Here is a 23,114-nt window from a genome sequence, read left to right on the forward strand (position 1 = left end):
CCCTCAATTAAAATAAGAGATTTAGAGAAACCAGCATAATTCACCATACCTTAATGCTGCCTGCTATGAATCCCATTCAATTCCTACTAGCAGTTTACTGTGTTACTATCTGCAGTTACATCTTCAAGATACAGTGCTTACATTTCAATACCAGGCTATAAGATATTTGACTGTTTGGGGGGGAAAAAAAAGAAAAATGATCAACTGAAGTTATTCATTGCAGAACTGGAAACAGTGGCAAATTCAAGCTTCAAAGCAATAGAAATTTTTCCCTAAGATAAATAGAAGTAACTATTAAACTCCCATCTCAGTTTAAATATTAGTCTCATTTGGATATATAGCATTTCTACAATCTGTATTCCCCTGAAATATCCTCAGATACTGGATAGGATACTCATATTAGAATTAAGTCTATATGCAGATCTATCTCTAACATCTATAATGCAACATTAGTATATGCATTGAGGTTGTAAGCATCTTTCGTTAACTCCGTATATTTTGGTTTACTAGAGCATTGTTTAAAAACACACAAGCCACTCAGGTCAAACAGATTTAGTTTAATACAGAATTTCAGCCAGAAATTTACAGTAGCTTGGTTAAAGATATACTGTAACCTGTGAGGTTTCTAGGGCTGAAGTAAAGCCAACAGTCGTGTAAAAATCACGATTCATAGTTTGTTTCAATTCTAGCATATGCTTTGAAGACATCTACAAGCAGTTAAAATTAAGACTGTATAGATAAGGTATACTGCAATACTCAGTGATCAAACTTATTCTCAACATACATATCTGCCATGTGGCAACACAGTAGTTTTAAGTGAGACTGACTGTCACAACTTTCAGATAGCCTGTTTATTTACCTGTTTGTTAAAAAATAAAAGCTTCCATTCATCCCCAGGAGATTAATTAATTGTCATTTTCTCTGAACATTTTGCTCAGCTGTTCCACTAGTGCTACAAGCTCAGGGTTTCCCCCAAGTGATTCGATTTGTTTATAGGCTTCAGATTCAAGCTCTTTCAGTGTATTCCGAGTGTACTCGAATGAACCCACATTTTCGAGGTAATGAACACAGTATTTCTTTATATCTATGTTTTCTGTCCTTTGACGTAAAATGTTTTGTACCTGCGTACTTTCAGGTTTTGACCAAATTGCGTGAATGGTTGGGAATGAGAACTTGCCCTCAGTCAAGTCTTCACAAAAACTCTTGTTTTCACTATATTCTTTGGAGTGCAAGTTGGCATAGTCATCTCTTATTTGGAAGAAGAGGCCAAGTGTGTTAAGAAGTGGTTTTAAGTCTTTCTTATAATTCGAGAAGAGCTGCATGAGGCCTACAGCTAATCCAAAGAGACCGCCTGTCTTCTGCAGTACCATAGCTCTGTATTCAGCTTCTGTAGGGCAGGTGTAAGTATCTCTCCAGTAAATGTCCAAGCCTTGACCTTTATGGAGTTCCAGTAGCTGACGAGTAAAAACTTTAACAGCATCTGGGTGATCAAGGGTTAAAACCTTCTCTAAGCCAAGGAAATACACATAATTAGCACAGTTGATTACAGAAGGAATTCCATAGATACTGTGTGCCACTGGAAAGCCCCGTCGTAGCTTTGAGTTATCTTCAATATCATCCACAAGCAGGCTCGCATTGTGTAACATCTCTGTCACTTCAATGATAACCTATTACAAGAAGAGAAAATGATCATCTCCTGTATTTTTTTCCAGCAATCTATCTAGCATTCAGTAATCACTAACCAAAAGGTTAGAACCTGAAACCCAGCAATCTAATTGTTTGCTTGCCCAAGATAATGACTGAAAGCAAACTATTTGAGCACTAATTATTCAGCTTTGAGATAGAAGTGAGGCCTACTTCAACTCGCAAAGATACTTTGTCTATTGACTTTAAAATCCAAGGGTAGAATACTTTTAAAAAGCAACACTGCAATACCTATTTTTCTGAATACTGATTTAGTCCATTATGTCATTCCCAATACTAACAGGAAAGCTCATTGTTAGATAAATCTATTCTAGCATTTCTCATTAGCCTATTTCAAATCACTTAGTTTGTGAACTTGTACAGCTTCTAGATATTTAAGGTTGAAATGAAATAACTTAAAATGTGCTTCATGACTGCAGATTACCTTGTGAACTTCCATTAAAAGAAAAGACAGCATCAAAAATATGAAGTTGAAAGTGAGGAGGGAAGAAGTTCAGACATCAGAGAAAAACCTTATTTTCTAGAAGACAACAGGAAGTTGTCTGAGGAAGTGAGACAATTGCACTTCATAATGAAAGCACACCAGTACTGAATGGCATGCTTTCTTAAAAGCCAAACCTTACTCACCAGTGGCTGCTGCAATATAACTTTCAGCAGACAGATTTTGCTACTTGAACACTATGAAGTATCACATTCAGCCTATCCTAAAGAGGATTCCTCCCAAAACACTAATTGTCTACCTGACAAATGAAATTACTTAGGGACCAGGTGGGCGTCAAGAAAAAAAAAATCAGTTATTTTATTTCCTGATATTTTCTTGGATACAGAAAATCTTTTGCACCCTAAGTATACAGTTTGGCATAATTGTAGTCTAGCCCAAACACTTCTCCGACAGAAAAATGAAAGGGAAGAAGTATTCTTGATGAAGTGCTTCTCACTAGGTAACAATGACTCTAAACTGTGTAGAAGGCCCAGTACAAGAAGTGGTTTATAAAGGTTAAAAGTTCACTTGACTACCAGCTTTGATATTCTTGTATCAAAACCATAAGACTTTGTTCTCAGTCACTGTATTTGTATGGCTTACAAAGTAACTGTCTAGCTTCTTTTGCAAGTCACTGAAAACCTTATTGTTAATTGCTACAGCAAGTAACAGTACTACTTGCTCCTTCTACCACTCTGAAGGTTGAGCTAAGGTAGAAAGTGAGCAACTATTCTGCTTCAGACAAGTCAGAAATTCTAACTTCAGTGTTAAGCCACAACTTTAGTGCCAAACTTTGGCTATTTTCCTTAAGTTGTACTTTAAAGTACTCAGGAATGATGTACTGTATACAATCAGAAGCTGTAAGTACATTATGCTAAGAACAATCTGTTACTGATAATCTTGGAAGGAAGGTAAGAGCCTTGTAAAAATAATTAATGAGTACCTGTATTTTATCTTCTGGAACGTTAAGCCAGTGATTGAAAGCTTGGGACAGCTTGGTTCTTACTTGCTTACCTACAATTAGAAAAAAATAAAAGAAAAATCAAAGTCCAGTATTAAATGCAACAGTTTATCTTAATAGCTGTAACTAATTTGAGACCAGTAAGCTGCTAAAAGCATGACCACTTCAAAGGGCAAAATACATTAAAGTGAGATCATAGTTTGTTTCCTCATTGTATAAACTTCAGAATTGAAGTTGCTGATAGCTGCAAACATTTCACAGTAAAACACAAACAGTGATATAAAAACGTGTATTCACATGTCACTGCAATTAGTTTTGGAGTTTACTTAGCCAATTTTGTTAGATCCTGATTCTGTTGGTAACCTCTGTAAACAGGCTTACTGCCTCTGAAAGCGAGTCCTAGTTTGTTTGGCAGGTTAACTTTCTTTACATAACAAATAACTTTCAATTGCAATTCATTATTAGATATGGATATTTGCTGAATATCTTCAAGTATTTCCCCTCCTGTGTCAGGTCTTCTGCAGTACTCCTCAACTGCTATTCAATTTGTAAATAAAAAAAAAGGAATATTTGACATACTTTAAAGAAAAAACTACATTCTGAACATAACTTTCAAAGACCTTAGACATTTATTTATACCCTCTAAATTTACATTATGTCTAACAGGATGCTCCACTTTGGCAGAACAACAGACAGTTACCTATTTCAGAGGAAAGAAAGATAAGATTAAAAATCCAAATTTAGTGTTAAAACAAGCGTTAAAATTCAATCTAGATACATTTTACCTGGAAGAGTTGATTTTAATTGAAATTATCCCATAAATTATTGATGCCAGCTTTCTTTAGTACATTGCTTGCAAGGGGTCACATACAAGTATTCATTTAGTGTGTCTATTGATGATCAATAGGAAATTGTTCAATAAACAGTCACCTCCTGTGCAGCTCTGAACTTCAACTCAGCTGAGTCTAATATCTTCCATTAACAGCAGAACAGGTTTATACGGAGTTCTGCACCCTTAGCTCATCTCAATGAGCCACTTAAAAGCTATTACAAATAAACCTCAGAGCAGTGCAACCTATCTACTGGGTTCCATATTACTCAAGATCTACTGAGAGACATAACTGAAGAATGATTCTGCAACATTAGTTTTCGTGTTAATGATGCCACCCTGCCATAGCACTGAAGAAGTTTCAACATTTGAGATCCTCCCTGCAGATTCTCTCTACTGCTGTGTGATCAGCACATACAGAATGTAAAAATAAACATGGATAGATTAAATGATAAACTATGGAAGTCACCAGCAGATAAGCAGGCGGTAAGATCTGTGGTTTGGTTCTGTAGTGCAGGTGGTAATCATCCTCAGTTGCTCAAAGGGCTTCAATTTTTGCTCGGTCTCAAAGATTTCCATTACTTCCTCACACCACCATCTTTTGGTTTTCATCAGAAGATACCAATGAAAAGGCATCTCTTTTCCAACAGCTTTATCTTCTGGTTCTGCCATACAGGAAGGGACATTCTTACCTGGATATACCTGGATTTGACTAGAGGCTTTGTTTGTTTGTTTTGGCTGTGGAAGCTCAGGTTTAAATCCTTTTTTTTTTTTTTTTTTCCTGCTGGACAGAGGGATTGTAAGGTATCTGTCATGCTGTTTCAGAGACACAAAGTTGTACTTTAAGGTGCAGGCTTGTATCAGCCTTATTCTCTATCAGCACAGTATGCATTTGGTTTTTGGATGTGTTTTTTTTTTTCTAAACAACAAAACCATGCATTAAATCAGTGAATGTGTGATTTAAAAAGTTTGTCATTTTAACATGGGTAACCAAGGCTAAAATTCAAACTAGAATGGCACCCAAGATTTTCAAAGCCTTTCACATTAACTAAGCACCACCACTAGTTCAAGTTGGTCCTTTCTGACACCAGCTCCTGCAAATGCCAAAGACTTGAAATATTACCAACATTCTCTCTTTTTTTTTTTTTTTAGTGACTATGCAGGTAGATCAGATTTTGGCCTAATCTGTTCCCTGACCAGACTTGTTACACAGTCATCACCACCAAATACTGCACAAACCAGGGCAGAAATGTCCTGAAGAGGTTTTTTTTGATTTCATTTCCTTCTAATAATAATTGCACGAATTAACTGAAAAGGAAGTAATCATTCCAAATGTTTGTAACAGTTGTTTTCAATACATGCCAAGCTGCATGGCTTGCTAAGTATAAATGAATAATTCAGTAAATCCCTACAGAAAATTAGTCACAGATAATATCACATTACAGATGTATACCTTATCTACAGCCATTTACATACTTCTAAATGACACTGATAAAAACAACACTTAAATAGGCTGCTAATTCTTTTTTTTTCCCTCCTTTTTTTGAATGTATTTACTAGAAAGTAAGCTTATAGAAATGCTACAAGTTCAGTAACAGGAGTTATTTCATCATGAAGTACATAACTACTAGCATATAATCTAAACACACTCTTAATATGCACAGTGGATTTCACCATTCAGTTCCTTAGTACAGACAGCATTTGAATTGTTAGACTTGTCTACCACGAACACCAAGGCTGTCTAGACAAAGACTGCTTATGGAAAAACCATTATCTGTACAGTAAAACATTCATCTTTACTTTTATAAATGCAGATTTGCTTGTATGAGCCCTATTACTGCTTCATAAATGATATTGTATCTCATTCTGAAGTCAATCCTACCACATCTATTTGACATTAAAGCAGTTTTCATATGCATGTTTTATGCCTACAGTCACACTATGATGGCAGCAGATCAAATCCCTTTAATATTGATATTACAAGACTAGATGCATTGGTACTCTGTTCCTTTACTTCTCCCTCCACCCCTAAGACCCTAAACTATGCAAGACACAGCACACAGCTGTTAGGATAAAATTAAAAGGATTAGGACTTAACACTTCCAGAATAAATCACTTTTTCTTCTCCACTGTTCTATGTCGCTACACTGTTGACTAGTCAAAGGAGAGTACTGTAAAACTGAAGACTATCAAGATCCAGCTTCCAAAATTAGAAGCTCTACCTACTGTACAGTCATAATTACAAACATTACTGAAACAAACTTAACGAAGTTATGCAGAACGCAGTCAGTTTGATCTGCTGAAGATCCCAACAGCACCCTAGTCAAGCAACAACTACACAAAACTTGTTTTCTCATTAGCAAAGTTGGGTGAGCAAGCAAGGTAAGAGGGAAAAACAGAACGTAACGTTCACTCTGACAAAAATTCTCCATAGGGATAAAATATACATTTCTTATCCTTGAAACAAAGATCCAATTAGTGGTGTCACTCTGAGGACCCTCCCAGCTCCTTAGGCAGAGGAGAGCTGGTTCTCTACAAGACTGACTACACACGCATATATATGATTTTCTCCTGACAGAGTACAGACCTCAGACTCAGACCTCCTGCTCTGAACAGCCAGCTTATCGGCATTTCTTTGCTCACACTGCATTAACATGACCTCAAACTATGCCCTTCAGGCAGAACCCCACTTAGATGGAGGGTATGTAAAAGGGATAGAACAGCATGAGAAAGAGCAGAGGGACCATCAACCTGGCCCTCATTAGAGCCTCACTAAGCTAATTCAACTCATTACTGCAGCAGAAAACTGCCTGCTTTTTGCTAGGTTAGCTTTCTGCCAGCTTTATGTTCCGTATCAGCTTATGAAGCAGGCCTGCCTGAGTTAGTACAGGGTGAGCAGCATACCCTGAGAGATAAGAGAAAGAGAACCCCTCTGGATGAAGCAAGCCATTATATCACCTCAGTTTTATTGTATACTTTCATGTTTAGCTCTGTCATCTGATGGGTTAGGGCTAAATGGATTTACGCAGACCTTCCCACACAGCTATAGGAACACTGCTGCCATCATATGTGAACTGCAGGCACACACTTTCAAACTTAGGCAGCCACTTGAGACAGGTTGAGGTTGCTGCAGGACTAAATTAACCCCACACCCTGTTCAAAATAGGGTTAACTAATCCAGCACTGAAATTCTGTTTTTCACCTTGTTTTGTTCCCTCAGGATCCCCAATTCCACCACCCCACAGTCACAGCAGACACAGTTGCTCCCACCCTTTACATGCCAACCAATTCTTTTGTGTTTAGAGGTGTGAAGTCCAGCAAAACACCTTCCTTCACCAGCTCCTTGATCCTGTGTTAAGGAGTGCTCCTCAATGCATTCTAAAAACCAACTGGATTGCCTATGCCCTGCTGTGTTGCTGCTTCTACTAGATACTAAGGTACTGTGCTATTCTACATCTAATATCCCAATTAAATCACAGCCCTACAATTGCAGAACTCTAACTCCTCCTGTTTACTCTCCACAGTCACTTTGCAGGGGTATTTAATCCTGCAGATTCTGCAGGATGTGTGAGAACTTCCCCCATCTTGTTGCCTTGTTATTGCTTCCTTATTTTAGTGCATATATCTAAGGTGGGTTCCCTTCAGCTGTATTCATTAGAGGATCACTTGTCTCTATTGACCTTTACTTTACAGTTCACCATTTCCTTACTTTATTTGGGGTTATTGTTATGTTTAAGTCTCTTCTCACCACATTGATCAGTCTGTTGGCAGACATATTTCTGGGCTAACTTGCTTATGTGAAACTCATTTCCTCCTAGGAGTTCTTAGCCCACAGAGGCAGTCCCCCTTGGTCATAAAACCCAAATCCCCACTGCTGCTATCAGCTGGGCAACTAACTGGTTATTGACAGGAATGGTGTTTATTCCTTTTCATAGTAAGAAAGGGCTCAAAGATCAAGAAAAAACACTTGGTCTCCTTGCCTTTGTCTTTTGCTACAAAAGCCACATAATTGTGTTTGAAAAGCTCCAGGTTATCCTTGGCTACATCCATTTGTCTGAAGTGAAAGAGGTATAGGGTTCAGTTGCCTGATAGTGAAACACACTGTGTGTAGTCTCTTCAGAACATCCCTCACCTGAGCTGCCAAGAAGCAGCACGACTCCTTAAGATAACAGCTCAGATGATGGCATCTGTCCCTTGCAGGCAGCAGCCTCCCCAGTACAACCCCTTGATGCTCACACCTGGTGCTGTGCTGTACAGAACTTCTGGCCATTTGTTTTCTTCCAGTAAAATGAACTTATCTGACAAACGCACAGATGCATGAGATACAGGAATCTCCCATGGTGTCAGAAGCAATGAGCTCCCAGCCTTGATAGAGTGAAGGTCTCCATTTTGCAACCTGACATGCACTCTCCCTGTATACACAGGACTCTTGAACCTTCAGGCTCTTGCAGATGATCCTGCCCATTTCCTTCTAGTTATTTCTAATGCTGCACAGCCCTGCTGAACCTCTTCCACTGGTCTTGTGCTCGGTGGAAGCAAGTTTTCCACCACTGCACATCTTTTATAGGGCAACGACACTACTCTCTCTTGGTCAAGTGGGATGCCCGAGCATCCCAGCAGTCCAAGAACTAGGAGCTGCCACTGCCCTCAGGAACTTATCCCTCAGGAGCTGAAGGCTCTGATATGCAAGATGCAGTGCTTCAGTGGTAGAGATCATGCCCGGTGGCACATCGCCACCATTCTTAAGCTCATGTATGCTATCCTCAGTTTCTGGTCCCCTTCTGCGTGAACTACTGAGTACCTACCTCTGTTAGCAGCCTCCTAGCTGTATTCTCTTTAAAAGAAATGACAAGAACGAGGAAAGAAAAAAAAGTACATGCTACTAAAATAATGATGTTTCAGTAATTTAAAGAGAAACATCACCTTAGTCTTGCTACTGCTGCTTCAGAACTCCACCAAGCTGATCAAGTTCAACAACTCAGCAGAAAAAGCTGAAAAAACAAAAGCCAGTCTTGATGGTTTAGCAAGCTAAACAAGCCTGGAGCAATACACATGAAAGGGAAAATGCAGAGTTGTAAAGAGTAAATTCTGATCCTATTCACAATTGCAAGCTGTTGATTCAGTCACTTTTACTGCAACTGAAAGCGCATATACTCCTTAGTGCTGCGTAAACAGCTCTTGCTGTTAACTCAGCTACTTGGAGATGAAAGATTCTTCATCATCTGTGTGAATATAAGACAAACCACATTATTGGCATTTCTGAAATTTACTGCTGCTTATTGTACTTTGCTTACCTATATAAGTGATAGAAAGCTAGACTGAGAAGAATGCTGGTACAAACTACTATGGCAATTTTACACACAAAATGATTTTAGAGTTAGTTTTCAGTACATTCTGAAACAGCAAGTTTAGTTAATTCATATTTATTCTGTCACTAGTGTACTAGCAGTTAAAATGACAACACAACTTAAAAAAAGATTCCTTAAGTCTACTAGTCCTTCTAGCTTAGGTTACAAAAGACAAAGAAACAGACAAGCTTAGAGCTTAAGTATCAGCCCCAAAAAGTTACCAGCGAAGTCCTGTTGGATTAACAGCAAACAGTCAACTTCCTCTTGTATCAGGAGATTAAGCCTTAACGTTGTTATACAAGTTTGCATTCTCACACTACAAGCAACATTAGGAGACACTTAGTTTTTAAGCAATCTTAATGAATATACCCAATTCCTCTTTATGTAAGAGTTTGATATCTAACTCCATTCAAATTCTTATACGATACTGAACCACTTAGAGGTTTTGTTTTTTAACTAGACCTACATGATAAGCAATTGCTTATCTTGGACTCACAGCCAAGCTTTCTCTACAAGTCCCTCAGATGTACCTACCCTTGTGCCACTTCACTGACAGGATAAAAGATGAGCTATCCTGTCGGGCAAGCCTTTTAACAGGTTAGGTGACTGATAGCTAATTGTTTGGTCAGTGAGCTGAGAACTGGCACGAGAAGCAAGAGAACACTGCCAGAACACCACCAGAAGAATGATGGAACAAAATTACCTCTTCCAGCAGAAACCTGTTAGATTTACTCAGGCATCTCATCTCCACCCTCATCAATCTCCGCCCTAATTATGAACTGCTAGCATATGCCTCATTTTCCCCTTCACCAAGTCTTGGTGTTCATGCTGATGCCAAGGCTCGCACAAGTAGCTGACTCCTACTGACCTGTGCTTGGCATAGCTGGCCTGGGGGCAAAGCTGGTATTCCTAAATACAGTAAACATCCAGCTGTATGATTAAGTACAAGTGCTCCACAGGCACACAACTTTTACCTGCCTAACTTAAAAGAAAGAATTCTTCTGTTTTGAATCATGCCAACATTTCCGCATGGAGAAAAGTGTATCTTATCTCTCACCTTCTCAAAGCATAAATTAAATTAACAAGAGATCAACATGCTTCAGCGGACAATCAGATTTATGATACTTGAGCAGAATAGCATACAAAGCACTTACACCAATGGTCCATACAAGATAAGCCATCAGGATACAGCGATTAAGGCTGAACACACAATGAAGTACAGGAATTTAGCCAGAGAAGTCAAGATGGGAAGGTTAAACTAAATGCATAATATAAAGTGAACGCTAATTGAAGAGCTATTAGTCAAGGACTTAGACCTACAAAAGTCAGGTGTTTTGGCTTCTGTTTCTTTTTTGGGGTGCACTTTTTTGTCCCTTATATATTTGCTTCATTGCTAGTCTCTATAATTTTTTATTTTTCAAAAAGCAGCTGAAGACACAGAGGTGCTGTGATACATCTTTGCTTGTATCAAGTAATCTAACCAAACAAATAACACCCTTAAAGATTGTGTTGGAGAAAAGTAAATTTCTGCAATAGCAGATCTTAGAAAGCCCCTTGGAATATCACAGGATCGTTCTCAAATACATTTTCAAGAAAAAGCCACCATCCAGTTTAAACGCTGTCAGGAAATGGCAAACAAATTTCCTGGCATTAAAAAATGAGCACTACTGCCAAATTCTCTCTTCCACTAGGTTTTCAACGACAGCACTTGGCAGCACTAAGTGCCAAGTCCATTGCAATTTCTAATGTAGACAAAATGAAACTGATATTTGTAGAGATGAATAATAAACTTCACTACACGCAGGTTACAGACCCACCATGCCAATACAAATATCAGTCTAAGTCTTGCTGCAGACATATGAAGCCACTCAGCACTGTACCTATGATTAGTTATGCTGTTGGTCTAGATACGTTTTCTATCTCCAGTCACATACAATTCTGGTCAGTTATTTCCCTTACTAACTACCAAATGGTGCATACCTATTAGCTCCACCAGTATTCAGTACAAGTCGGATAGAAGTAAATGATGCAACAGGTCCCACAGCAAAGTTAGTTCTATAGTCACTGATAGCCTGTGTGGTCTTCCTTATGCTTATGACAAATGACAGTCATGGCAAACAGTGTGACTATTTGTTCAGCAAAGAGGTTTGTGAGTGGCAGAAGCCTAGAGAAATTTTCTATCAAACTGCCTTCTGCTGAAACAGCTATTATTTAAGAGGGAAAACTTCATCTCAGTGAGTTGCTAATGACCTGATATAACACAAGGACTGACAGGTCAAGTAATCCAGGACAGCCAAAACTGACAGTACTAGAAACTGGCTCTATACTCATCAGGGAAGAGAAAAAACAGACTAAAACATATACACACAGCCCATCAACTCCAGTAGGCTGGTAAGTGTTGGCCTGGTGATGTTCCACCCTTCAGGAATAGCATCAGGTCCTCAGTACTTGCCCATATCGGTTTCAGCAAGTAGCAAGTCAGCTACTCTGAATGAAGGGCAGAGCAACTGAAAGAAAACTATCTGCACTGCAGCAGACAAATGTGATTGCTATGGGTGAATCACACCAGAAGGATAGTTTCACAAGAGAAGAAAAAACAACAAATACAGAAGATGCTACCTTCAATTACTCTTGAGCCCAAGTGTCAAGAATGGATTGTATTTTCTAGGACAAAGATGTTATAAAAGTAACACTGATATTTTGAAGTAACAGTAAAAATAAACTTGCCTGGTAGTTGAAGTAAGTACTGGTATGGCTCTAGAATTCTTTTAGATGTTTCATCCATCCCATCCATGTCTCTTTCATAAAAGACAGTTCACTGTTAAAAAAAAAAAAAAAAAAAAAAAAGTGTTATTAACACTGTTTAGATTAAAAATAAAAAGCAGTGAAGTAGAGGAGGAAACATCCAGGAAAAAAAATCATGAGCTGACCTCCAATGCTACGTGTAAGTGCTGCAGTTTTAAATACAACACTGCCTACAACATTCACTGTGAAAGAAAAGTCGGATGGCACTTAGACAAGAAGCAAACATATGTTTAAAGTACAGCTTTCTTCATTTATTCATGAGTAGTTTAAATCAACTCCTAGACTTTTATCTGTGTCAGAGGGCTTAAATGAAAGAGCAACATTTAAAACATTAGCATGCACAACAACAGAGCCGCACTGTAGATCTATAGAGAAGACACTCAGCACATACAAACCTTGCGTGATTAATCTGATTAGACCTCCCTAAATGCTGCACCCATACAAAAGTGAATGTACCTAAGAAGAGAAAACATGCCTTACACCAATGCAGCCTAAGGAAGCTGAAAACAAGCTTGAGCCTTTTGACAGAATTCCTCACTCCTATGAAGACAGTGATGTATTGTTTTCTTACCACTGCTTAAGCACACAGTCATCTTTACGTACACTCCATACACTGTATTTTTGCAATAAATCTTTTAGGGTTCATTCCCTCCATAGTTCAATGATTATGTATTGATAATTTGTCAGTTCACACACCCTTTGATCATCCATATTTGCATTTTTTTCAGACTGTTTTCTATCATAGATTTTTTCCTCCTTTCACCTCTAGCCTTCTTTGCTGCACTGCAGATACAGCAGCTCAAAACAATTCTTCTAATGTCATTTTAAGACAGGAACTGCAGCAGCAGCAGCACAGAGCCTCATGCTACTTCAGCAGTGCTTCTCAGCTATTCTGCTCCCTCCTCCCCAGAGCTACTCAATAGTTTCATAAATTATCGATAAAACTAACTAATTTAAAGTGAGTTTGTAAGCATGGACTGATGCATTTTTAATGCAGGAACATTAATGGGAGTGGCTGACATGAGTGAAATATACTGTGTTCCACATTTGCTCCAAGTAATCCAGCAATAGTTTCCCATCAGCAACTCAAAGGACCGGCATTAAGATCATCGCTTCCCCTTAAGCTACCTGGACAAACTGGACCTTCCCCTGCCAGCACCAGCTCAGTCACTTCCTGCTTACTTCCACTCCCACCTTCTGGAGCCATAGATATTTGTAGCAGTCCAAACTTGGGAACTGACCTTCATCAGTAACTATTTTTGAAGCTTAGGTTTGGATAATTTCTGTTTTAGCTTTACTGCACATGCTAATCCAAATCATCAGCACTTTAGGGGCAAGAGATGGTATTTTGGCAAACATGGCTGCCACTGAAATGTGGGCCTTTCCAGAAAGGTGCAGTCACGCATGCATGGTTTCTTAGCAGTAATGTCACAACAAGCTGTGCACCTTGCCATCACTTACCCCATGATATCCCAGCACAACTGGTGTCAGGATCTGAACCAGGTTTGTATGACATCCTTAGCTCCCTGTTGGTCTCACATCATTAGTAGAGCTTCAGAGATTTGAGCTGCTTTTAAACCAGGACTGCCACTGAGAGCATCAGCTGTGAAACCACGCCCTTATTTACCAAGGACAATCTCAACAGACTGCAGTGAGGACGTGAAATAAAAAGACTATCACAGCTCACCATTTGATTTGTTTTTAAGGAGAACGAGGAACTCATACAGATAGATGTGCAGAGACACTATCAAGTTGGCCGCTCTCCTGCGACTATCACACATCAACAAGCAACACGGTTCAAAACTGAAAGTGCTCAGCTACCCAGCAGCACTGGGAAGAGACGGTGGGGTGGGAGTGTTTTCTCTGTAACAGTTTCCCACTGCTACAGTACCTACAAGCATTGAGCGAGCGTGCACTGCAGCATTAGAAAACAACCACTGTAATCTGAAGATTACTCCCCATCCACTCTGGCAAGTTGCCCAAAAGTAAATACTAAAATTCTTCCTTTCCCCTGCAGCTTATTTGGAGGCTTCTTCACTGTCTGGAGGTAAATAACGCAGTATATTCAAACCCTCAAAGAGCTGGAAGCTGGCTGGTATTACACCACATCAAATCATCTCGGTATCTTTTGGTGCCAAACTCATAAGAATCCTCCAAAATGCTGCTGGGCACTTTTCCACAAATGCTTTTTTTTTTTTTTTTTTTAATAAAGCAGAAAAGTAGCTCAGCCATAACCTATTGTGCATTTTTATTTGTCTTAAATAATGTTTAAAAAGCTCTAAAAACGATGGCAGCTTCCCCGGAATCACTGCAGTTAAAAATATCAGTAAACATCTCCCAACTTCCCTGACAGCAGGAAAAAGTCAGGCAATAAGTGAAAGGGAGCTAAAGCAGTTTGTTAGTTGTATGGGAACTGTTGAGTCACGGCCTGAAGCACTGATTGATCACCTGAGGCAAGGACTGGGTCAACCATGGGAGCACAGGTGAAGGCTGTGCAGGCTCCACACCTCCTAGACCCCATGTAAGGGCTGATGACTACTGGGGAAGGGCCTCTTTCAGGAAGAGAAACCTGTGTTTCAGTTCACACACAGATGAGTTCTTCCTCAGCAGTTCCTTCTCTTTCCCCCCACGCTGCCCCCTCGCACAGCCCAGCTGCTGGTATGGGCTCACAGCCCAACCTCAGAGCCCACAGCACCGCCCTGAGCTGCTGTAAGCTTTAACTCCAGGGATCCCTTTGCAACGGGCACTGAAGGGAGACAGCAGCACAGGCCTCTGGGATATGGAGCTTCCTCAGACTTGGAACTGTGACTTGTGCACAGCAACAAAGTAATGTTAGTGCTAAGCTACGTATCAAGGAGCTTCTTCACCTGACTTCGTAGAACAGCGTTCTCCCTCCCATCCCGTCCTTCAGACACTCCCACAAACCTCAAGGGGAGGACGAAGCCCACTGAAGTCTGCCGGGCCAAACTGACACCTAACAACCAGGAGGCGGGCTGACGGGCAGCAGCACCTCAGCGGCTCAACCACAGCGCAGGGCCGAGGGCAGCGCGGCACTAATGGGGCACCGCGCCACAGCAGGCGATGCGGAGCGAGGCCGGCACACACGGCAGCGGACGCGTATGGACCCGGGGAAGCTGTGAGGGCTCCTAACCCGAGCTCGGGCAGCACGCCCGCCGCCGCAGCCCGCGTTCTCATTGCAATTAGAGGAGCGCTCCCTATCACCCTCTGGGACAGGCAGTTCGCCTCCTGAGAGAAAAACAAACGAGCAAAAACCAGCCTCCGCTGTGTCACACAGCGCCATGTTAGGCGGCTCACACTGCAGCTCACGGGGACGCCGCGCCTCCCCCTCCCCCCGCCCCCGTTCCCGGGCATCCCGCCAGCCCCTCCCCGCCGCCCGCCTTCCGCCCGCTGGGGAGGACCGGCCCCGCCGCCGCCGCCCCCCCGGCCCTGGCGACTCCCGCTCGCCCAACAGACAAGCGATGTGAAAACGCCGTCTCCCGGCCCGGCCCGGTGCCGGCTCACCTCGCTTTCCAACGTTGGCTCGAGCCGCCCGCTCGGCTCCGTCCGTACCAGCAGCGCCGCTGTGCGGGACGAGCGCCGCCCCCTTCCGCTGTGCCGGGCGCCACCTTCCTCTCTTGGGGGAAAATGCGCCACCGGGGCCGCACGGCGCAGGCGCGGGCCGAGCCTCCTCCCCGCATTAGCATTCGGCACAGGGCCCGCCCCGTGGCGGCGGCCGCGCGCGGTGCGACCTGGGACGCGTAGTCCGTGACCGGCGCCCAGTAGCTCCTTCGGCCGGAAGGAGCCGCGGGGAAGAACTACATTGCCCATGATCCTCCGCGGCACCGGGACTCAGTTTCCATAGAAGTTGAGAAAAATGACGTCAGTATTTCCGACGCGGCGGCCAATGGGGTGCGGGAGGGGGCGGGCTCTGAGGACCGGAGCCCAATGGAGGAGGCGGGGAGAGGGGCGTGTCCCGGCCCGGCCGCCCGTCAGTCAGTCTGTCTCGGTGCGGGAGGGGGAGGGGGACCGAGAGGCTCCGAGCCCAGCAGTCACCGCCGCCGCCGGGTCCGGGCGGGACGGATCGGATCGGCCCTGCCGAGCGCAGCAGCCGCCAGCAGAGCCGTTACGGAGCGCCGAGCGGTGGCACACAGCCGGTGTGACGGGGACCCGGAGCCGAGGAGAGGCTTCGCCCCGCTCCCTTCGCTCCCCCCCGCCCGGGGTCGGGGAGCAGCGGGCGGGCGCCGCGGAACAAAGGTAACGGCTCGGGGCTGCGGGCCGAGCGCCGCTGCCCGCCGATAGAGAGCGGGAGGCGGCGGGGGGGCGCGGGGCCGGGCCGCGACGGGGCGGGCGGGGGGAGGGGGACGGTTGTTTTTCTCCTCGCGGCGCGACTGCGGCGGGACGCGGCGGCTGTGGGGCCGGGTACAGCGAGCGGGGCCGCTTGGGCAGCCCCCCCCGTCCGCTCCTCTCACACACACACACACACGCACCGCCGCTCCGTGTCCCCGCTGAGCAGGTCGGGCCCCTCTCTCCCCGCCCCCTCCCGGCCCCGCTCCCTTCTTTTCTTCTTCTTCCTTTTCTTCCCTGCTGCCGACGCTGCCGCGGCCCTCCCTCCCTGCCTCCCTCCCTCCCTCCCTCCGTCCTCCCCGGCCCCGGCCCGGAGTTGCGGCTGTTGCTCCCCAACTCCTGCGACGGGCTCGGCGCCCCCCGTACGTACGAGGGGAATGGGGGGGGCGGGGAGGGACCGGGGCCGCAGCCCCCACAAAGCGGCGCCCCCCGGGGGGCCCTCCCCGCGGCCGCCCCTCCCGCACAATGGAGGAAGGGCCTCCCTTCCCCGCTCCCCGCCGCACAGTGCGCGTGTGGAGGGGCCGCGTCCCGGGGGGGACCTTCCCGCCGCTCGGGGCCCGCGGGGGGAGATCGGGGGGGACCGTTGTTGTGGCAAGTTTCTTCTCCTCTGACAGAAATGGCGGCGGCGGAGAGCGGGGGGAGCCGCGCCGTGCGGGAGCGGCCGGGGCGGAGGGAGGGGGGGGGGGGGGGGGGGGGGGGGGGGGGGGGGGGGGGGGGGGGGGGGGGGGGGGGACGGAGGAAGCCGTGGGGGCAGCCTCCGTCCCGCTGCCGTACCCCCGGTGCGAGCGGCCGGAGGGGCCCTCAGCGCTTTGTTTTAAATTCCAGGTCCGGCCTCGGCCGCTCAGCCCCCGCCGAGGGTTTTACCGCAGCCTGAGCTCATCATGAAGGTAACGCGGCCGCTCGTGTTGCGCCGGGAGCGGTTGGGGGGCGGGGGGAAGGGTTCGCTCGAGGTACGAGGAGAGGGGCCCTCCAGCCTGTTTGCGTCTGTGTGTCTGTCTGTCTGTCCGGGCCGCGGCACGGAGGGGCCGTTCTCCGCTCGGAGGAGAGCGAGGACATGGCTGCCGGGCCGCGCTGCGGGCGGAGCGGGGACGGTCACCCGGCCGAGAGAGAGCGGCGGGGCGGGGGAGAGCCGGGCACGGAGCCGCCTCACTTTGTGCTCCTTAATCGGAGTTGTGCTGAATGGACGAGCTCGGTGTCAGCGGGGAGGGTGCTTGGGAGAGGTTCTCCGCAGCGAAATGATCGCTGTAAGGTGCAGGTGGCTTTCAAACAGGTTCCGGTCTTCTTCTCTGTACCGTGTGCTATTCACGTGCATCGCTGCTGCGCGTTCAGGGCTGTTTCTGTCTGACGCATCCGGCAAGTTGTATAGGAAACAAATCATACTGGAGGAATAGCGTGATTAACTCTGCATGGGAAAGATTGGTGTACCCCGAAGCAGGCTGTAACAGCTGCAGTTGTCGGGTTCCTGGCATTTTGCTGACGGTGTCTCGCTGCAATTGCTGTTGGTAGTACTGTCACACCGGGACCTGTAATCCAGATCCGGGTCCTGCCGGGCTGTGTTAAATCTTGCTTCAAACATCAGAATCTTAGAATTGTTACAGGTCTGTGATACATTGTCTTGCTGGTGTTTATTGAAACAAGGCAGTCTGTGTATAGGCTCTTGTGCTGTCGGAGTTGTGCTGCTGTCTGTGAATGTTATGTAAAATATGTGCGTAGAACTCTATTTGCTGCTGGGAATGGGAAGCGGTGCAGATCGTTTTAATTTCTGGATTGATCTGAGCCGCTGAGCAGCAAAGTGAGTCTTACTATAGAGCCGTTAAAGGTCCAGCATGCGGGTTTCCTTCTGCCTTTTTTATTTTTTCCACTTTGATGACTCAGTGTCAGTATATTTAAATATATATATATAATAACTAAGGTTGTAGCTGCACTCCCAATGCTTTTCCTTTAGCGAGCTCACAGGTCTCAAATCCTGCGTGCATCCTCCTCGTTAAAGTAAACTGTTGATGAATGTACAGCAGCAGGCTGCCGATGGAGGAGCTTTCCAAATGTGGCTCAGTGCCTGCTTGGGTTGTAGAAGATGGAAGCGGGAGGCAGCATAGGGAGCTTTTTCTTTTTTTTTCCCCTCCTCGGAAGGAAAAACACTTATTTAAATGACAGCTAAATTTACATACATTTCTAATATTCTTTTTCCATGTAAACAAATCCCACAGTTACCATAGAGATTAGACTCAGCTACTCTGGTTATAGAGCCGTATAAATGTAGAGAGAGAGCTGGGAGGATGAGGAGGTTGGATTGCAAGTGACAGCACAAAGTGCTGCGTGCAATAGCGATAGCGCCCACTTCAGCCAGGATCACACGTGTAGTAGCAAAGATTTCAAGCAGGAAATTCAGAAACCTGTTAGTTGTATATTAAAAATCAATCACACAAACAGCGTTCCCAGTGTGTTAATTCTTTGATAAGATTTCTGCTACTGTTGCATTTTTATTTCTTTAATTAAAATCTTGATGATTTCTGCCCGGGTGTTCAAATGCTGATGTGAAGCCTGTCATTTGTGTGTAGCTTTAAGTTTATGTCCACTCGAGATAAGCGTAAGTGCTTTATTTGCTGTGCCATGTAACGTTAAGTGAGGTAATCTATAAGTCATTATGTTGGAACTTTATTCACTTGTTACATTGAAACTTTAATGGAATTATTGCACAACAGAAACGTCTAAAATACAGCAGTGTTTCTGGGAGTGTTTTTTAAGATTTCAGTAATAATACAGTGCATCGTGGCTTAAATCTGCAGTTAATTTTCTAAGCTTGCAAGGGTATAAGTGAGTCTAATAAGAAGTGTTAAGAGAGCCTTAGGAAAGCTACTGGCTTTCTGATGGTGTCACCACAAAGTAACATTGACCGTACTACACCAGTACTACAGCAGTACAGATACTGTTTGTTTAAATGGCTGTTTTTGCGTGCATTCATCTTTTAAGGTATTGGCAGTGTATGCTTCAAGGACACTTCAGCATAGAGAGAATGCAATGCTTTAAGGCCCAGCTGTAGTTTGAGGCTGCTGACTGCACGCTGCCGCAGACTAGTCTGCACCACTGTTTGATTCCTGCTGAGGTCATTCTTTCAGGTGCGGAGGTTTTGTGTTCCTGCACGTGAAGCACTAGGACTGTGCTCTGAGTCTGTATCTTTGTCTCTTTGGGTGAACTTGAACAACTCATTTAGCTCTACAGAGTCATTTTTCTAATCTACATAGTATAGATAGAATGTTTATTGTGCTTTGTAAAGCACAGTGGGTATGTTTAGGAAGAGTGCCAAGTCATATTGATGGGAAGCTGTAAGTCACTCCTGCTCTTGTTTCAGAACCCTCTGACACAGCGGAGGGGTGCTGCTGCCCGCTAAGCCATTACCACCTCCAAAACCTCTGGCATAATTGTTCTCCCCACGGTAACCCAACTTAATCCAAGTAGATAAGGTCCCTTGTATAAATTAGTAACTTTATCCTATTAAGTAGTCCTGCCGTGGACTGCAAAGAACATTTGAAGGCAGTCTTAAAATATCTCAAAGTGTATCTTAAATGGAAACATACAGATCTTGGCATAATTGCACACAGTGTAGTTCTTTACATCATGGTTAGGATGATGATTATGATGATTTGTATTTTATAGTGAAGTTTTTTTTTCTTGATAAACTTATGTACTTTCTGCATAATGTCATCTGAAGCACGAAGTATGCTGTAGAAGCTTGTGGAATCATTGCAGAAGGTTTGGTTATTTAAAAGCTAATTGTATGCCACTCAATTACGACCTAATAAGTAGATTGCAAAATGCATATAAAAACATGATTCCAGCTCGTTTTATTTTCTTTTCTGAAGTCAAGGAGTACATTTAAGATAAGCAGAGTCTCTGTCTTTAAAGAAACAGCTTCACTGTTGGCTTGTACTAAGAGCTATTGTAAATGCTCCTGAGATTTTTAATATCTACTATGATATTTGCTTGAGATTTAAATACATGAATGAAGGTGATGTACCTACAGTAGTTAAGAGTTCACTGCTGCCCGGTGATAAAAATAGTAACTGTCCCAGAAGCGAGAGTAATCCACTATGAATTAAGCGATCTGGGATGATGGCTTAAATGTTTTCTATGCTATTTGCACATTCAAGTTTTTCAGTTTGTGAAGTCTGAAATATTTAGTTATTGTAGATAAAAAATTACCTGGTGGCTCTAGGTGTTTGTGAGTGCTTGCTCAAGGCTGTTACACTGACAGGTGAAGGAAGCAATGCATTTGGTTTGTGGCGTGTTTTGTTTTTAATTCATCCTTCATTTACATTTTGGTTTCACTAGTATTCCTAGTGACCTCTCTAGCTCTGTGCAGAGATGGTTAGTGCACACTGATGCTGTAATCACTTTCCCTTTGAGCCAGGCAGTCAGTCTGCTGCTCTTGTTCCCTGCCAGAACGGCAGAGGACAAAAGTGAAGTATCTAGTAAATTTTTCAGTCTCCAATTTCCAACTTCACGCACAAGTCAGCTGAAAGTCCTATTGCTCCTGCGTAGGCTTGAAACTAGTCATGGAATGTAGTGACCTTTCACTTTCTGGTTAACTAATTGAACTGCAGCAGAAAAGGACACTTGTAGCAGAGGACTACCTTGAGGTAGTTTTGTTTGTGCTGGAGGTATTCAAACAGGTAAGTCTTAAGACGTAGTTTTCCCCGTCATTTGTTTTAGAGCTGTGAAAACCGATCTTAAATTCTGTCCTGATGTTCCAGTTTGAACAAGTGATCAGAGGCAGTTATTGACTTCCTCATGCTTGCATAATTATGTAGAAAGGAAAGCAAACACCGCTTGCACCAAGTAATTACAAGTCATGTTGGAATAAACTAAGCTATTTTGAAATTGGATATTTGCACTTTAGAAATGCCAGTCTTAGTATATTTTACAGTGGGTAAATATCCTCGAAGTCTGGAATTCAAATGTGTGTGTTTAGTGTGTGTCTGTTCTGTAGCTGGATGTGTTGATAAGGAGTCCAAAGTTAATGAGACCACCTGGTGGAAAAAAAGGCTGCTAGACGGAGAAGACCGAAGTGGCAACAAACTATGACAACTGGAAAGGTTGATTTGCTTGGATGATTATCTAGAAACTCGATGAAGGATTTTTGGATCAAGAGTCTCATAGCAGCCAAATGGTTGTATCAGGATACTGACAAAGAAAAATGTTAGCAGCCGGAGTAATGGATGTGCGTATGTTCTCTCAGACATTTTGGGGTGGTTACTCAATGCTCTTTGTAATCTTAAGCTGCAAGTGTTGCATGCATCTCGTGCAGCAGTGTGCTGTGTGTGTATTTCTAAAGAAATGCTTCATTGTAGTTGAGATGTCTTTCAAAACAAATGCAATCTTTTTCATGTTTGGAGCTTTAAAAGCACCGTCAAACACTTAGTCCAAATGTTTCACTTGTCATGTAAAATGTTAAAAGTGTAAGAAATAGATTTTATGGGAAGAATCTGAGTTTAAGTTTAGTTAGAACCCTAACACCATGCAGAGTCATTCACTTACTAGCTTATGTATCAGCTCTGTACTTGACAGTAGTTAACCTACTGAGAATTGCCATAGGATGTTCTCTGCAGCTCTAGCTACTAAGATGGGAGGTCTTTCAGCAATGCTGGAACTGTACAAATCTGAATGAGCACGGATCATGAACTGCTCCTCAAAGACTGCTTAGAAGATTTCAAAATGCCTCCAGGGAGGTAAGGAAACTTGTTTAGTCCTATGCATAAAGTAAATGTTAGTGATTAAAAAGTGTTAAAATAATTGTTTTAAAAGATTTTGATGGAAAGCCGTAACTTTTTAATTGGTTAATGTGGGGCGAGCACATGAGAGGATTTTTCAAGTATGGAAAAGACAGCAGGCCGCTTTGATATTCTGTCCTTAACAAGATGTGTATTTTCCTTCCAAACAATAGTTTGAAGCAGGGAAGAAATGCAATAAAGAGCTATTGTGTGTTTCTCCCTCTCTCTCTCTCTCTTTTTTTTTTTTTTTTTTTATTTCTCCAGCTTGGAAGCCAGCGCATAAAGCAGTCATGACCTGTTTAGCAAGAAATGTTTGTAGGCAAGCTCTGGAAAGACAGCTGTGAGATTGTTAAAGCAGGGTGGTGGAGGGTGTCGCTGAGTTACCTGTGGAAAACTAGGGCTGATGTGATCAGCCTGCGTTATGTGTGACCACTGTGTGCCAGCACTATCCTGAATTAGTATATGTTAACTGTGATTGCTTATGGAGCTCTATTATACATTCCCCTGACTTTGTGGGGGAGAACTGTGAAGGCTTTTTTTGCAAGCTAAGCAAAATGTTGAAGTGCCCAACTGTGAGGAGGTATTTGCCTTACTGTAGGGGTGCCAATGTCTAGTTTATCCAAAGTTAGTGTTTGCTCCCATTGCTCGCCTTGAGGTAGTGTATGCTGTGCACTGTGAAGAGAGTATATTCAGTGTGCTGAAGAAAAGACCTTCGGGCATTCCCAAATTAAGGGATTTGGTGTCTTTGGTGATTTCTTGGTGATTCATTTTTATGGTCCTTAGGTAGACTGAACCAGAATGAAATTACAGAATCACAGAATTGTAGGGGTTGGAAGGGACCTCTAGAGATCATCGAGTCCAACCCCCCTGCCAA

At 43.6% G+C, this 23,114-nt stretch overlaps 2 protein-coding genes and 1 long non-coding RNA gene across 6 annotated transcripts in view; 2 read left to right on the forward strand and 1 right to left on the reverse strand.

Annotated features, from left to right (window-relative positions):
* Window positions 1–537: 537 nt before the first annotated feature.
* On the reverse strand, window positions 538–15,800 carry GGPS1 (geranylgeranyl diphosphate synthase 1). 2 transcript variants are annotated; one of them, XM_015857831.2, is made up of 5 exons: window positions 15,651–15,800; window positions 12,524–12,584; window positions 12,051–12,141; window positions 3,129–3,199; window positions 538–1,667 (listed from the first exon to the last, which is right to left on the reverse strand). In XM_015857831.2, the coding sequence occupies exons 3-5, from the start codon at window positions 12,115–12,117 to the stop codon at window positions 906–908; spliced, it is 900 nt and encodes a 299-aa protein (XP_015713317.1). In that variant the 5' UTR covers window positions 12,118–12,141; window positions 12,524–12,584; window positions 15,651–15,800; the 3' UTR covers window positions 538–905. The 2 variants fall into 2 exon arrangements, with proteins under 2 accessions (XP_015713317.1, XP_015713316.1); XM_015857830.2 differs by lacking the exon at window positions 12,524–12,584 and having other exon boundaries at window positions 15,651–15,799.
* LOC107311381 lies at window positions 1,667–14,362 on the forward strand. The gene is made up of 2 exons (XR_001554040.2): window positions 1,667–7,412; window positions 14,146–14,362. It is a non-coding gene; the product is annotated as an uncharacterized LOC107311381 (long non-coding RNA).
* Window positions 15,801–16,114: 314 nt separating the features above from the next.
* Window positions 16,115–23,114, forward strand: part of ARID4B (AT-rich interaction domain 4B) — a 79,530-nt gene continuing 72,530 nt past the window's right edge. Inside the window, exons 1-2 of one of the 3 annotated variants that reach the window (XM_032443315.1) lie at window positions 16,115–16,382; window positions 17,298–17,359. In XM_032443315.1, the coding sequence (XP_032299206.1) occupies window positions 17,354–17,359 (6 nt within the window). In that variant the 5' untranslated portion in view covers window positions 16,115–16,382; window positions 17,298–17,353. Of the gene's footprint in view, window positions 16,383–16,622; window positions 16,642–16,740; window positions 16,835–17,297; window positions 17,360–23,114 lie in introns of those variants that run through there. The other 2 variants (XM_032443316.1, XM_032443317.1) reach the window with 2 other exon arrangements.

Source organism: Coturnix japonica, chromosome 3 (genome assembly GCF_001577835.2).
Source record: "Coturnix japonica isolate 7356 chromosome 3, Coturnix japonica 2.1, whole genome shotgun sequence".
Lineage (NCBI taxonomy): Eukaryota > Metazoa > Chordata > Aves > Galliformes > Phasianidae > Coturnix > Coturnix japonica.